Raw genomic sequence first — 15,114 nt, 5'->3', positions numbered from 1 at the left:
CCTCTTCAGAGGCTTTTCAGCCGCCTCTATTATGAAAAAATATAGTAGTGAATATGACATGTAAAAACGAGTGGATAGAGTAGTAGCATATGACTTATGTATGCTTTCATATTTTTATAAGGGTTGTTTATGTCCTTAATTATCTGAACCATGGACCGGCGGATCATCTAATGGTACAAAATCATTTTAGCTGATGTGTATTGTGGTTGTGGGTCAGAGCACCCCCCCCCCCCCCCCCCCCCCCCATCCCACCCCACCCCACCCCCAAATATAGCTAGAGCTACTTTCTAGCTCTAAGATCTATGTGTCATATCCATCTTAACAAGAGGTATGTAAAGGATTATGTCTCCAATTGCCTAGCTTTTACGTACTCGTTGCTCAAATCTAATTTGGTCCCAAAGAAAGAAAAGATAATTGGATGAGCCACACTAAACATAGATAGATGCGCAAGAGACTATCTCATCATTAAGAGCTAGCTCTTTCCTCTTTCATCTCCCTCTCTTTTCCACGTAGGAAAAAATGATGATGTGGATCTTGTACAGTAGCTGAGTCAGCAACTCAGCATTTTTGGAGCTGCCGTCGTATACCCAAGATCTGGGGCAAGTATGCCTGTGTCCCGTCTACTCCTACCTCTGTGTTGTCTCTCTGTTGTGCTTCACGAGCTTTGTTTTTTTCTCAATTTCCCTTTTGATCTGGCAGTCCGCAGCAGATTGGCCAATTAAGTTGTCTCCGATTGGAGATCGTGGAACTCAAACCCAAAATACATATCAACGTAATACTTATAGCCTTTAATAGAGTATCTATATAGAAGGTCTATTTTGATGTTAGGAGAGGTATAACCTAAATATGAGTATCCTCTCTTCTGAAGACTCGTTTACAGAAAGAGCTGTCTTTTGAGTCTTATGTTGGAGAAGACTAAAAATAGATATTAAATCATTTGCCTGTAACGTTATCTAATGGATGAATATGTCTTGTATTTTGAGTCACGGTTGTTGTAAAACTTTTGCTGGCACTATTTGGCAGTCATCTTTATCTTTGTCTAACATGATACACGACGAATCTTGTGCGGATTGGCAGTCTTCTGTTCTTAGATAGTACTAATCCTGGAGTAGTAAGGTACTGCGTATAGCCAAATAGCTCTTCACGTGTCCGTGCAGTTACTCGACTAATTAGAGTTGTCGCATCGATTGCATTTTTTCTTGATGATCTGCACAGCGATCCTTTTCTGATTTGGTGCGTGTTAATTATATATACGAGAGGAGTATCTCACTGGGCAGCTCAATCAATATCTGGCAACATGGAGGACTCGAGCCAGTTCTTGCAGTGGGCCCTGAGCACGCTGCAGCACGACGAGCTCCCGCCGGCAACGCCGGCGGCGGCCGCCGCCTACGACGACAATGGCTGCAACACTGCCTTCTCCTCAATCCCGGCGTTGGGATACTCCGCCGCATCAGTGAGCTGGAGCTCGGCCGACACCGACAGCGGGAGCGGCGGCGGCGGCGGCGGCACCGCCTGGTCGCCGTCTTCGCAGCAGAATTCGGTCAACTGTGCCACGCCCCGCAGCAGCGGCAGCGGCAGCAGCGGCACCAACCAGCAAGTGAGCTGGAACTTCAATTCGGCGTCGGCGCAGCTAATCAAAGAAGCCCAGGCCAACTCTGCCGCCGCCGCAGCCGCCGCAAGGGCAGAGAGCGGCGGTGCCGGTGGCGGAGTGCCGGTGCCACAGCCACAGATGGTGCACAACGGGCCACCGCCGACGAGGAGAGCCTCTGCCAAAATGTCGGCGGCTTCTTCGTCTTTACCGTGCTCCCAGGATCACATCGTCGCGGAGCGGAAGCGCCGGGAGAAGATCAACCAGCGTTTCATTGAGCTCTCAGCAGTCATCCCCTGCCTCAAGAAGGTCAATCCCTGAACTGTATACATATTTCATCATCATATTCATGTATATAATATCTCTCTGACCCAGATTATTTCACAATGCAATGATGCATCGATCGGTTACTTTGTGATCGATCAGATGGACAAGGCGACGATCCTCTCCGACGCGACGAGGTACGTGAAGGAGCTCCAAGAAAAGCTCAAGTCGCTCCAACAAGACTGCAGCGGCAGCGGCAACGCCCGGGGCGGCATGGAGTCGGCGGTGCTCGTCAAGAAGCCGCGCATCGCGGCGCCGGCGGCCGGGGATGACGAGGACGGCGGCGGCGGCGGCGGCGGAGCGCCTTCCCCTTCGTCCTGCGCGCCAGCTGGGGCTGCGGCGGCGACCACCAGGAACGCGCTGCCGGAGATCGAGGCGAGAATCTCCGACGGCAACGTCGTGATGCTGAGGATCCACTGCGCGGACGGCAAGGGGGTGCTCGTCAGGGTGCTGGCCGAGGTCGAGGGACTCTGCCTCAGCATCACGCACACCAATGTCATGCCCTTCTCGGCTTGCATCCTCATCATAAACATAATGGCAAAGGCAAGTTCTCCATTAGCCTTTTCTTAGATAGGTTTAATCTTGGAGATTGACAAATTCACTTCACTGTGCTAATCGAAATGAAAATGTGTGATTTATTTGTTAATTTCAAGTACGTAATATATAACGGAACGAAAAGACAAATAGATTTCGACCACCAGCCCCAACGTTGAAGAGATCAATCCACGGTTACGTATAGGACATGCTTTTTTGTTTGAATGAGTACTGCTCTAGAAATTTTTTAGGGTTTAGTTCAACTTAATTTGATGTTGGAGATTTGCATCTGAATTTCAAAGGACCGTAGTCAATTAATTATTTTTAACTAGCTGATGAGAAGTGCCTCAAAGTGCAATGTTGCATTTGAAATGTACGACTATATTACTATAGCAACAAATTGAAGCATAATAAATTTCGTACTTGCAGATGTAAGCTATGATGTCTACTCGTATATCCGATTTTATATTGTTGTACTCTGATCCGTTATGGCCTGAAGGATCATTCTCTTTCTTTTTCTTTTGTTTAATGACCAATTTCTTCTTCTTTTTTGTCATTTTATGGATTACTCCCTGTCCCTAAATATCCGTTATTTTCGTTCTCCGATAAACAACTTTGACTAAATATATATTAAAAAATATTAATATTTATAATACATAATTAGTATCATTGTAAAATCTTTAAATCTAGTTTTTTTAGTAAATTTATTTGAACATAAAAATCTTACACGTATTTTCTACGAATCGAATCAAACTTACAGCACATACACCAACCGTGACAATTATTTACAGACGGATGGAGTACTTACTAGTCCTCAAAGCGCGAATAGAGTGCCTTTGGTTTGACCTCTTGTTTGACTTAGTATACTACCCCGTCCCAAAATAAGTATAGTTCTTATTTTCTGAAGAGTCAAACATTTAACTTTGACTAAATATATATAAGAAAAATATTCATATTTATAGTAAATAATTAGTATCATTAGATATATCATTGAATCTATTTTTATAATAAATTTATTTGAGATACAAATATTGCTAATATTTTCTACAAATATGATCAGACTTTGAACAATTTGACTAACACAGACACCAATAGCGACACTTGTTTTGAACGAACGAAGTACTCCCTCAGTTCCATAATAAGTGTACTTCTAGAGTTTAATTTTTTTTCAAAATAAATACACATCTACATATAATACTACACCATAACTTCATTTGTCTTTTTCTTTGCATCTTTCTAGGAATATATTTGTAATTTCTCACATTGTTATTTTTATCAAAGTTTTAGAAGTGCATTTATTATGGAACGAAGAGTATATAGAACAAATAGTGTTACTCTGTTCGTAACTGACAATGTCGAGTTGTTGATGAGTGTAGTAAAGGGTGTACTCGATAGTACACGTGGTGTAAATTTTTTCATCGAAGAAGAATTTAGTGGTGCTGCATGCGCCACGTGTCGAATCAAGCTTGAAACCTGGAGATCTGTGTCCTCTCTTTACAGGTGGCGGAGGGCTTCAACACCACGGCGGATGACATTGTAGGGAGGCTTAACGCAGTGCTAGCAGGTGGGCCAGCGTGTTAGAGATTGATGTGCACAAAATAACAAGAAGTTGTGTTAAAACAACTAGCGGCGCCTAATAATTTCTGGACCGGTCTGTACATGTGTATGTCATCAACAAGTACTTTGGCGTCCTATCGCATGCATCTTATGCATGCACGCAGGTCCTCTTCGATGTGAATAATTTGGTGTGTCGAACGTTTGTTTCTGCACCACTGCACACACACACCTTGAAGCTAGTAGTATTAGCTTATTTAATCTGGCCGGTCCGAGTTTAGTTTGTTCAAACTTGTCAATTCTCGTTGCTCGATCAAGTCAAATTGATCATGTCTCTCTTGCTTCCGCGAAAATGTTAGAGCTCATATATATGTTCTTTGCACAAGTTGCTGGTGCGGGCATCAACCTGACCTCCTCTGCAAATTATTGAAAAATATTCTCTCCGTTCCAAATTATAAGTCGTTATAACTTTCTAGGTGCTTAGCTTTATATATCCATTTACCTAGAAATATATACTATACCTAAATACATAGTAATAACAAGAGTAAAGTGCACCCATTCTCGAACTTATTCGGCTGTGTCATCCCGATCCTTAAACTTGCAAATCAACCGTTCAAGTTCCTCAAACTTGTTCATCTGTGTTATCCTGGTCCCTAAACTCTCAAATTGCTCGTTTAGGTTCTTAAACTTGTTTGGCTGTATCATTTAGGTCCCACATGCAAATCACTCATTTAGGTACTCAAACTTATTCAATTGTGTCACCCCGGTCCCTAAATACTGTAAACTTGTAACTTCAATATATATTTATAGAACTGTCCAAAAATTGTATAAATCTAATTTTGATAGACTCATGGTAACATGTACTTTAAACTAGAATAAAATGAATCACCATGTACTTTCTATTTTTAACTCTATATAGTTCAATAACTAAATAGACACATGCATTTTTAGGATTTATAAAAATATACGTGCCTATTTAGTCATTTAACTATATAGTTAAAAATAAAAAGTATATGATGATTTCTTTTATTCTAATTTGAAGTACATGTTACCAAGGAGTCTAACAAAATTAAATTTATAATTTTTGGACAGCTCTATAAATATATATTGAATTTATAAGTTTACAGTATTTACAATATTTATGAGACCGAGATGACACAACTGAATAAGTTTGAGGACCTAAACAGGTGATTTGACAAGTTTAGGGACCTAGATGATACAGTCGAACAAGTTTGAAGACCTAAATAAGCGATTTAGCGAGTTTAGGGACCGGGATGACACAGATGAATAAGTTTGAGGACCTAACTAGTCGATTTACGAGTTTAGGGATCGAGATGGCATAAATGAATAAGTTTGAGGACCTAAACAGTCAATTCGTAATTTTAGGGATGGGATGACATAGGAAAGAAGTTTAAGGACCTGCTAATGGACTTTACTCTAATAACAAACTTATATATCTAGGAAAACTAGAATAACTTACAATTTCAAATGGAGAGAGTAGTACATTGAGCAACAATTTTGGAAATCAACATGATGGTCTGGAGATCGTACATTTTTAGCACTATTGCAGAATATTAAAAAAACTACAAATAGTATATCATGAAAGTACCTTGATAAAGCTTGCGGTACAAAACTAAATGATGCATTAGCTGTTTTGCAACATCAGCCTAAAGTGTCGCATATATATCAATAGCTTGACCATTGTCTAAAGGAAGTACACACATCCATAGTCAGTGAGAGTTTTATAGAGTTTTAATGAGCATTAAATATGCTGACCTGGCACTGTATTTATGAAGAGAGATCGATGATAAAAGTTTTATGGGAGTAGAGAGAGTTTCATAGGGATGAAACTCTTCTGCACTAATTCTAAATAATATATATGGGAGTGTTGGAAACTAGGATATAAAACTTCCACGGAGACTGACCTTATAGATTGTTAGTAATACTTAAAAGACAACTAAGTGTAGTAATAGTTTAATTGCTAAGTCTCTCAAAAAAAAAACGTGCCACTGCATATTTGCACCTAGAAGATAACACTAATGTACTTGATAACTTTAGTAAATCTCTTGAACAATTAATTAATGTGCCTATCTCTTGATCAAGTAGTAATCGGATTGTAAGAAAGAAGTTATGGTAGTTTTGACTTCGGGGCTACTAAGTCAAAACCTGGAGTGAACCTTCAGAGGGGGGAGAAATGACTTGTGTGAATTGTAGAAGCAATAGCATGTACAAAGATAAAGAAGAAATAGACCAACCTTTCCAAGTATCTTTTGTAAACACTAAGCAGGGATCAAAGCACTATTGATAAGGTCCTCCTGAAGTAATCCTTAACAGTTGTGAAATAATGGCTTTTATATAGAAGTGAGAACGTTGCATTGCATTGCTTGTCTGTCTCCTTCTGATTGCTATTCTGGTTTGTTTAAGAGGATACTCCTACGTACATATTGATCTTATTCTATTTATTTAATTACCCGCTTTGAACCAAAGGATTATCTCTGAGCTGATTCGCTGAAAGTTGTCACTCTTTTTAAGAATCAACCTGCACCAGATTTTTATCAATTAATTTCATTGAATAGAGAAGAAGATGGAAGTTGGCACGATCTCTGTCTACAGGAAAGGTAGCAAATCGGATTTGGTAGGCAATGCAGCAGCATATGATGTCGACCTCAGACAAATCAACATGCATATATCACAACGGTTGCAGCTATAGCATTAACTAGTCCATATGGGGTTTATATATATTTCATTTCGAAAAGGCTTCATCAGCAGCTTGTTCCGTGGATATTATCCTGCATTCATTTCAATAGTCCAAGTTGGGGTTTTATTATATATATTAACAAGATTTCAGCATCTTCTAGTTGCAAGTGTGCCGCTGAGCTCTTGATGCATTGTCGCAGCTGGGCGCAGCGCGCACGCGTGTGTCTGCATCTTTTTGCTGACTGTGAAAGGACGCAGTTTCTTGCGATTGGTTCGACAAAATAAACACTCACGTTCCACGTTCCTTTCGAACGATATCCGCTGACAGAAACAGCTTGCTAGCTCAAATATACAGTACATTTCGTCCACGAAAGCCCTGCCATGTATACGGATACTGGGACTTTTTTTATCAGTATACATACACTCCATGATGATGCATTGCTGGATTCAGTATCTGAAGCCGACACCATGGCATTGTCCCAAGACAAGAGGAGACAAGTGTCCTCAAGATTCGATGCCGCGCACTTTATGGGGCTTCGGTCTGCAACTGGCTGCAACCCCACGCCAAGTGTTGTTCCTGTTGCTGGTACTGTGCCAACAGCAATCGGGCGGAGACACATCACACATGCAGTGGCTCGGCTCGCTCTCGCTCATCGACCGGGGTCAGTCTCAGTCAGTGGCAGTGCGTGGAGCATGCATGCATGCCTTCCGCACCAGACAATATAATGCTGACAGGGCACTTATTTTTGGGCCATGCAGCCTCAACCACCCGTTCCGACAAACAGGTCAGACGATAGAGATTCAGATTTACTGGTAGTCTCCCTCCATTAAAAAAGAATATAATTATAAGATCCGTGCTAGTTAAAGTAGCTCAAGTTTAATTAAATTTATAATAAATAATATTAATATTTATGTCTCTGAATAAATTTATTATAAAAATATATTCTACGACTAATCTAATGATACTAATTTTATATTAGGAATTTTAGTAAATTTTAATATAATTTTAGTCAAAGATCAAACTGATTGACTTCTTAAGAAACGAGAATTGCATTCTTTTGTAGACGGAGGGAAGTACCAATTTTATGGGACGGCCACTTGCCATTTGTGCCAGAGTTCCTGTGCAGCTGAAGGAGCACGCTGTCCTCTCAAATATGCAGGCAACAGATGCAATTACTAGAGTAAGCTCGATAAAAGAGCTAATTGTTTGGCTATTAGCTAAGTTATACAACACTAGTCTCTTATTTGTCTATAAATTTTTTTATTGCTACTTTTATCTATGTCTCACCTTCTCTTTTTTAATCCTCCTCACGTTCACTTAAAATATGACTCCGCCACTGTATAAGCTTCTGTCACTAGCTTGTTACTCGCATTAGAACCGAGCTCCCCTCTCTCTCTCTCTCTTCTCTCCCTTCGTCAATATTTGTTTGGCTATAAGCTAATTATTATCTGCTCTTATGGCATCTGCAATCAAAGAGCAGTGCTAGTACTACATGTGTGCTGTTACTGTAGTTGGCAGCAAGGAAAAAACACATTGCCATGCCTCCGAAGTTCAGACAAGGATTTCTCACTAATGTTTTTACAAGGAAGTGCTCACCAGAAACAAATGAATTAGTAACAAACCCTGTTAGAGTGCGAGCTTGGTAAAATGAGGAAAAAGAAAACCAGGCAGTGATACAAGCTCAGAAGGTTTAAATAAAAAATTGCTAAGTGATACAAATTCAATTCAAATAAAGAAAAAATTGAAAAAAAAACAAAAACAAAGAAAACCAGGCAATGATACAAGTTGAGAAAGAAGATGTAAATAAAAAAAGTGCTGAGTGATACAAATTAAAAAAAGTCAACAAAAACTGCTTTCGTTGAGAGTCGAACTCAAGACCTCCCGCTTACTAAACGGGTGCTCTAACCAACTGAGCTACGAAAGCTTCAGTGACTAGATCTCTAAACTTAGCCTGTTATTTACATTTTCTGAAGTACGACTACAACATTAGCTCCGGCCAAAATACTTATCACAATATTGCAATCTTTTATCACCAACTTTTTGAGTATATTCTTAAAATCTTTCAAACCTATGAGATTTTGCAAGTATGTGAATACAAACCTACATGTTCAAAATTCAAACAAAACAATGATGTTTTTAGTATTTACAAGGTTTGGCCAAATCTTATCATGAATAACATGTTTTTGTGACTGGAGGGAGTAGGATAAAAGGAATGCTGGCAATAGAAAAACTGAAGTCGAGTAATCTTTTTTTCTGGGGCTCTTGTGTTCTTGCCCCTACTTTGTTGTGAAATTGTGATTTTGCCCTCGTTTTTCTAACTTTGTGATTTTGCCCTTAACTGTTCACAAGTCAACGCGATTTTGCCCCTGGTCAACGGTAAAAACAGGGGCAAATTCGCGTTGACCAGGGGCAAAATCGCGTTGACTTGTGAACAGTTAAGGGCAAAATCACAAAGTTAGAAAAACGAGGGCAAAATCACAATTGCACATCTCTGTAAGAGGCAAGAACACTATTTTCCCTTTTTTTTTTTACCAAAACATATAGAATTCATAGCAATTTTATATGCATCCAACTCTCAAAGAATATATTCTGATGTTAAATTTGTTCACTCCAAAAATATTGTGGGGATCCAGAGTTGCATACTGCTGCCATGATGTTTAGTACCTAACTTTCCATATTTTCACAGCGTGATTGCACATTTGCACGTACATCGCAAATATAATCAATAATACTTGACCACATGCTCCGTTTGTGTCGACGTGAGATTGGAAAACAATTACTACGATATACTTACTGCTAAGCACACAGCTCAAACATGACTGGCTCCTTTCAATTATCCTTTCACAATACAGAACAAAGGATCTTCGACAAAGGCAGTAATCATTTACATGGACTACTATGTATAACAGTCAAATGGCTCTCCCTATTGAAGAATGGAGACACGTATGAGACATTTGCAGCAACCCCCGTACTGAAACAAGACGTGAACATTAGGATCTTACACGGAACCTACTCCAGTAACCGGACCTGAATGGATTGGAACACCGAGGTGGCAGCACAAGATCGGTTTAGATCAGAGTCTGACCACCAAGACCGTGTCTCCAGGTTTCGCAGAACCCTTTGACTTCATCAGGCTGATGGTTTTATTAAAGTTATCTTCCATGCTGTTTGACAATGGTATATGAAGCGGAATCACTCCCCAGTAGAGGTTCATGCTCTTTCTTGAATTGGCATTATCAGTGAATGCAAATATGGGGGGGTTGGGCCGGTTGCGTGATAGAAGTGATGCCATGTGACCATGCTTTGTGTAAACAAATATGGCATCCACAGCAAGGTTGTTTGCTGCAGAATAAATAAGGTTTGTGAGAATTCAATAGAAAGGTCAATGTTTTGAAAGAGAAGAAAAATTAAGTACCCATTTCTACAGCACAGTTGCAAATTTGCTCTGAGATCCGGTCAGGCAGAGCAATTGCAAGCTGATGTTGTGGAAGAAGTTTCTGCATGTTTTCCTCACGGCTCCATGATTCCATCCTCTCACTGGCCGCACGAAGTACAGATAGTGCTTTCTGGGGATATGCACCTATAGCTGACTCTGCTGATAGCATCACAGCGTCTGCATATTGCCGCACTGCTTCAGAAACATCGGCCACCTTCATAAAGAAGTAAATAGGAAATGGTCAGATAGAACGATTGAAGCCTACCCCAAGCAAGGGGTCGTTATAGATGAAACCCAACATGAGGCACCAACAAAAAGGGGAAAAAAGAGAGAAAAAAAAGCATCAGTAGCAGTAATATTACTAGATACTACGGGATCCAAAGTTTGGTTTTAAGGCTCAGGTGGATTGCTGAAGGCAAAAGTTAAATGGAATGAAAACATGTGTTGAGATCTATGCTTCTTCTGATGTATTATAGTTAGGTTACCTCTGCTCGAGTTGGTGTTGGGTATTCAACCATTGATTCGAGAAGCTGAGAAGCAACTATCACAGGCTTCTTCAGGTGTCTACATAGTTTAACGATCGACTCTTGAATGGCTGGGATTTGTTCTAGAGGAATCTGAACTCCAAGATCCCCTCGTGCTACCATAACTCCATCAGATGCTTCTATGATGTCTTTCAGGTTCTTGAGAGATTCTAGACTCTCAATTTTTGCAAATACTTTGATGTGCCTGTTATACAACCAGATGCATAAGATTGGCAGCTTTAAATAATATCAACAGTAATACAAGTACAAGCTGCAGTCACAAAATATATCTAAACCTTATTCCTGAGTTTTTATTGAAGAGGTGGTTTCACTTGCTAAGTTTGACACAGATACATCAGCCAAAATTTCAGGTAAAATTTTCAATTTAGTATTCAGTTGTATATTTTGTAAACAACTAACTATAGCAATAACATTAAACTATATTGCTACACCAGCTTCACATTCTCCAGATTAGATGCAGTGTTCACTAGATACGAAATGGATCATTTATTTGTTGGAAGTCATACTTGATGCTTACATTTCTTTGTTTAGATTTCAATTCGGTAATGGTAGGTTATAGCAAACATGAGTTTTCATTTAATTCACCAAAGCATTTTTGTATTCAGCATCCAGACACCACCTACATTCTACAGTCCTTATGTATATTTTAAGCAGCTATCAAGCAACAAATAACTCTATGAATATTTTAGAGCATTAGGAAGTAAGTGGCAGCTATCTACTCACTCTAATGATCTTCTAGAGAGGTAAGCCTTCAACTGCTTTATATCATTAGCATCATTTACAAATGATAGAGCAATGCAATCAACTCCTTCAGCTATCCCAAATTCGATGTCTGCCCAATCCTACAAGATAATACGGGCACTCAGCAAGCAGCAAATACATAGTTGTGGCCAATGAATGATAGAGAGATTAGGAGATTATATACATATCACAAACAACAAAACTTTTTCATGCCAAGCAAGTTGGGAAGGTATTAGATGATATTACTCACATAAAGTTAGCCAGAAATTTCATCATGTCAAAAGGATTTGTTTTTTTAACTATGGACCATAAGTCAAAAAAAGAATGGTCCATGAAACAGCTGCTGCATTCTTAATATGTCAAGAAAAATGTTGCTTCAGAAGGGAACTATAAAAAAATTAATACATGAATTGCAGGAATATCAAGTCTTTTCTTCCAAAATAACCTTTGTTGACAACGTAGGAAGGCCAAAGTTCCTTTGAACTAATTTTCCATTCTTCCAGAATGACAACTTGGCTCGAGGAAGAAGCAAACCTGGGTCCGTGCACTTACAGCGCAAATCATTTCCTATTTTCTCAGTAACTTCAAATGTTGCCATTCCACCGTCTATTACAAGCTCGTCACCAACCGAAATGCCTGCAAATGTGGAGAAAGTTGTTTTCTAATGAGCAATGTTTAGAACTCATATTATGGACAGACGAGAAACAAAGCTTTTCTCATCTTCAGACCTTCAGAAAACTTATCAAAATTCACATGCATTGTGAACTGATGGGCTTCATCAGCTCTTCTGTTTGTAAATATCCACTCTGACCCATCCTGCAGTACCACGGAAAGATGAAAAACTATCACATTTTTTCTCAAAGATGCAGCATACCACTACAGATACTATGATCCTTTTACTAATTCTCAGCAGATCCAAGAAGATGATTGGCAAATCAGTGAAGAGTATCTTTTAATTAAAACCTTATTGTGTGTACAGTAATATAGTTCAGGGACAAGGGAATGGTGTCACAGTTACTATATAGTAGCCTCAGTAATTTAGTTTAGTGTAATGTCCACAATTCCATATCATGATACGCAATGGATAAGGATACAAGTCCAATATATCTCCCTCACAAAAAATAAAGCTCCAATATATCTCAATAGATATTGGATGACATTCATATTAATAGAGGGTAATTTTCATCTGTACTACCATTTCAGTGCACTTTTCATATATACTGCCAAGCTATGCCAATGAGTTGTGGGGTCTGGTTCTACATGTGATTGACACGAACTGGTGGTATAGATGAAAGATGCACGTCCAAATGTACATGCATATTGCTATACTTTATAATAAAGATAAAATATTCTGGATTAAAAAAGACAGTATACTCTGGATAAACCTTTATTAAACTCTTTGCCACGAGAATTTCTCAACCTACTATTGCCAGCCCCCACATTCAGTAATTACCAAAAAATAATAATTCTTAATACTAACCCAATATTCTGACAGCTAAAGCTACCTACTTAGACCAAATGGTTTCAGGACTGGCACTTGGGCCATTCCAGTCACCATTCACCAATCACGTTTTTGGTGTGGCAGGAGCAAACAAAACATGTATGCAGGTTGCTATTTCCCCACTACTTGTCAGGATTCAGAAACATCTGATCTCTTGAGTGAGATTCTGGGAATTAATGTCTGTGTGCAAAACTTCTAAAATATGACTGAGCAAGATCAAGATGAAGCTGGAAGCTATACTGGGATGGATGAAGAACTTTAAGCCAAAGACGACGACGGCGACTGATGTGTTTGAAATCTAGTGGCTTAGTTCTTTGTTTGCGAGAGTAGTGATACTTTTCCTTAATTGTGGTTGCTAGCTTTGGCTAGCCTGGACTTGTAATGTGGCTGGTTTTCCCAGCAGACCTTGTTACCTGTTGCTTTATTATAAGCAGAGTTAATTCTCGTTTAAAAAAAAAAGATCAAGATGAAGGTGAACCAATGTATTATCAATACTAAAGTATAAGCAGTTAGGAACAGAGAAAAATAGCAATTACTTTTGAATAACAAAACATCAAGTACATCAAATACCCTCAGCATAATTGTACTGTCAAGTTCAACATATCATTGCTTCATTAGCAGTCAGTCTAGTAGAAATCCAGTAATAGTCCAAGTATCTCAGAATCACGCAGGTACAGAAATGAGAAATCCTTTTAGTATGGAACAAAAAGGATCCATCAATATATATGGTATTCCTTATAAAAAGCAAGTGGACCTCAAACAGAATCCAATCAAACATCAAAAGAACTGGAACAGGATAAGGCTCACATTGTACCACTATCAATTTATCATCATGTCGCAAGAAGCAAAACAGTTCAAGAATATGACCATCCTAACCAAACGGGGGATGATTCCAATCTAATCGCACAAATGGGTATGGGTCACATACTCACATCAATGAAAGCAGTGCACACTTACAACCGGTTCACTGCACAACCACATAGTCATAGGTCAACAACAACAAAGACAGTACAGAAATCGTGTATGCAATAGATGAAACGAGATCACGATCATGATCAGATGTGGTGCGGGGGACCTTAATGACACAATGCAACAACTGGATGAGATCATGAGAAGCAATGCAGATGCAGAGTAGCGGAGACCAAGTGACCAACCTACCTCGGCCTTGACTGAGGTGGCGCCTCCGTGGTCCGCGACGAGGAGCTGGGAGCCCTCGGTGTCGACCATAAGCGTGACGCAGAAGCCTTCCTCCTCGTTGAGCCTCCGCACGGCGCGCATGGCGGCGCGGTGCCAGTGCCACTCGCGGCCACCGTGGCAGAGGTTGACCCGCGCCACGCCCATCCCGCCGCGCGCCAGCGCCGGCAGCGCCTCGAGGCAGGCGGGCCCCACCGTGCACACGAGCTTCGTCTTCCGCATTCCCATGAACCCTTTCTCCCGCAGCTCCGCCTCCGACACCACGTCCATCGCCGCCTCCCCCACCGAGGCGCGGATCCGGTGGCTGGCCCCGTGGCGGTGGGCCGCGGGGGAGGAGGCGGCGACTAGGTAGGGGAACGAGCTGGTAGTCCTGGCGGAGGCGGCCATTGGGGTTAGGGTTTGCGGAGAGTGGGGGAAGAATCGGAGGCGGCGGAGGGAGAGGAGGTGGGCCGGCGGATGATGCGAGGAGGGGCGAGGGAGGCTTGTGCGGGTAGTTGCGCTGCCCCAAGCTGGAGGACGGCAGCCGGCAGGCTATGACATGTGGGTCCGAGCTGGCAGGCAGATGCGGATTGGGCGGCTTGGCTGATGACGTGTGGGGAATGTGGGCCTAACCGTTGTTTGATTTTTTTTTTTCCCGCGCTCTGCGGGTGGTACTCGTGTTTGAGTGTTACAAAAATGAGAAAAAGGAATCTGAAGATTTCTGTTTATTCGTGTGCGGCAAATTATTGTTTGGAGAAAGAAGATTCGATAAGCCCGAGGAAACGAGCATATATGAGCAAACATACGACAGAGTTGCAACAAACAAGAACACAGATTATTGAGCAAGGTTTTCTGCAGTAGTGTATTATCACTGAAAATCAATTAATCCCCTCAGGATTGGGAGAAACTTCTGTATTTCGAAAGAGACCTCAAAAGCGCCTGACCACTTAGCAGTCTGAAACGTAAATTCTGCTCAGATATATTTGTATCCAAAGAAAATTCAAATCCTCATATATGCAG

General features: G+C 40.7%; 1 protein-coding gene, 1 non-coding gene and 1 pseudogene across 2 annotated transcripts; 1 reads left to right on the top strand and 2 right to left on the bottom strand.

Moving 5' to 3' along the window:
• The first annotated feature begins 1,277 nt into the window (after positions 1 to 1,277).
• LOC136538448 (transcription factor bHLH18-like) lies at positions 1,278 to 4,306 on the top strand. Its single transcript, XM_066530418.1, has 3 exons — positions 1,278 to 1,897; positions 2,015 to 2,455; positions 3,947 to 4,306. Exons 1-3 carry the CDS (start codon positions 1,298 to 1,300, stop codon positions 4,025 to 4,027), a joined length of 1,122 nt encoding a protein of 373 aa, XP_066386515.1. The 5' UTR covers positions 1,278 to 1,297; the 3' UTR covers positions 4,028 to 4,306.
• A 4,242-nt stretch (positions 4,307 to 8,548) lies between these two features.
• TRNAT-AGU (transfer RNA threonine (anticodon AGU)) lies at positions 8,549 to 8,622 on the bottom strand. The gene has a single exon. It is a non-coding gene; the product is annotated as a tRNA-Thr (tRNA).
• An 879-nt stretch (positions 8,623 to 9,501) lies between these two features.
• On the bottom strand, positions 9,502 to 14,606 carry LOC136538447 (pyruvate kinase isozyme A, chloroplastic-like; annotated as a pseudogene).
• Between the last annotated feature and the right edge of the window lie 508 nt (positions 14,607 to 15,114).

The sequence above is a fragment of the Miscanthus floridulus genome, chromosome 2 (genome assembly GCF_019320115.1).
Source record: "Miscanthus floridulus cultivar M001 chromosome 2, ASM1932011v1, whole genome shotgun sequence".
Taxonomy (NCBI): Eukaryota; Viridiplantae; Streptophyta; class Magnoliopsida; order Poales; family Poaceae; genus Miscanthus; species Miscanthus floridulus.
The sequence above is the reverse complement of the archived record's forward strand: the minus strand, read 5'-3'. Positions and strand labels throughout refer to the sequence as shown.

Coding starts and splice junctions, on each gene's coding strand:
- LOC136538448 (XM_066530418.1), top strand. CDS start 1,298: ATGGAGGACTCGAGCCAGTTCTTGCAGTGGGCCCTGAGCACGCTGCAG. Junction 1,898..2,014: donor TCATCCCCTGCCTCAAGAAG/GTCAATCCCTGA, acceptor GTGATCGATCAG/ATGGACAAGGCGACGATCCT. Junction 2,456..3,946: donor TCATAAACATAATGGCAAAG/GCAAGTTCTCCA, acceptor CTCTCTTTACAG/GTGGCGGAGGGCTTCAACAC.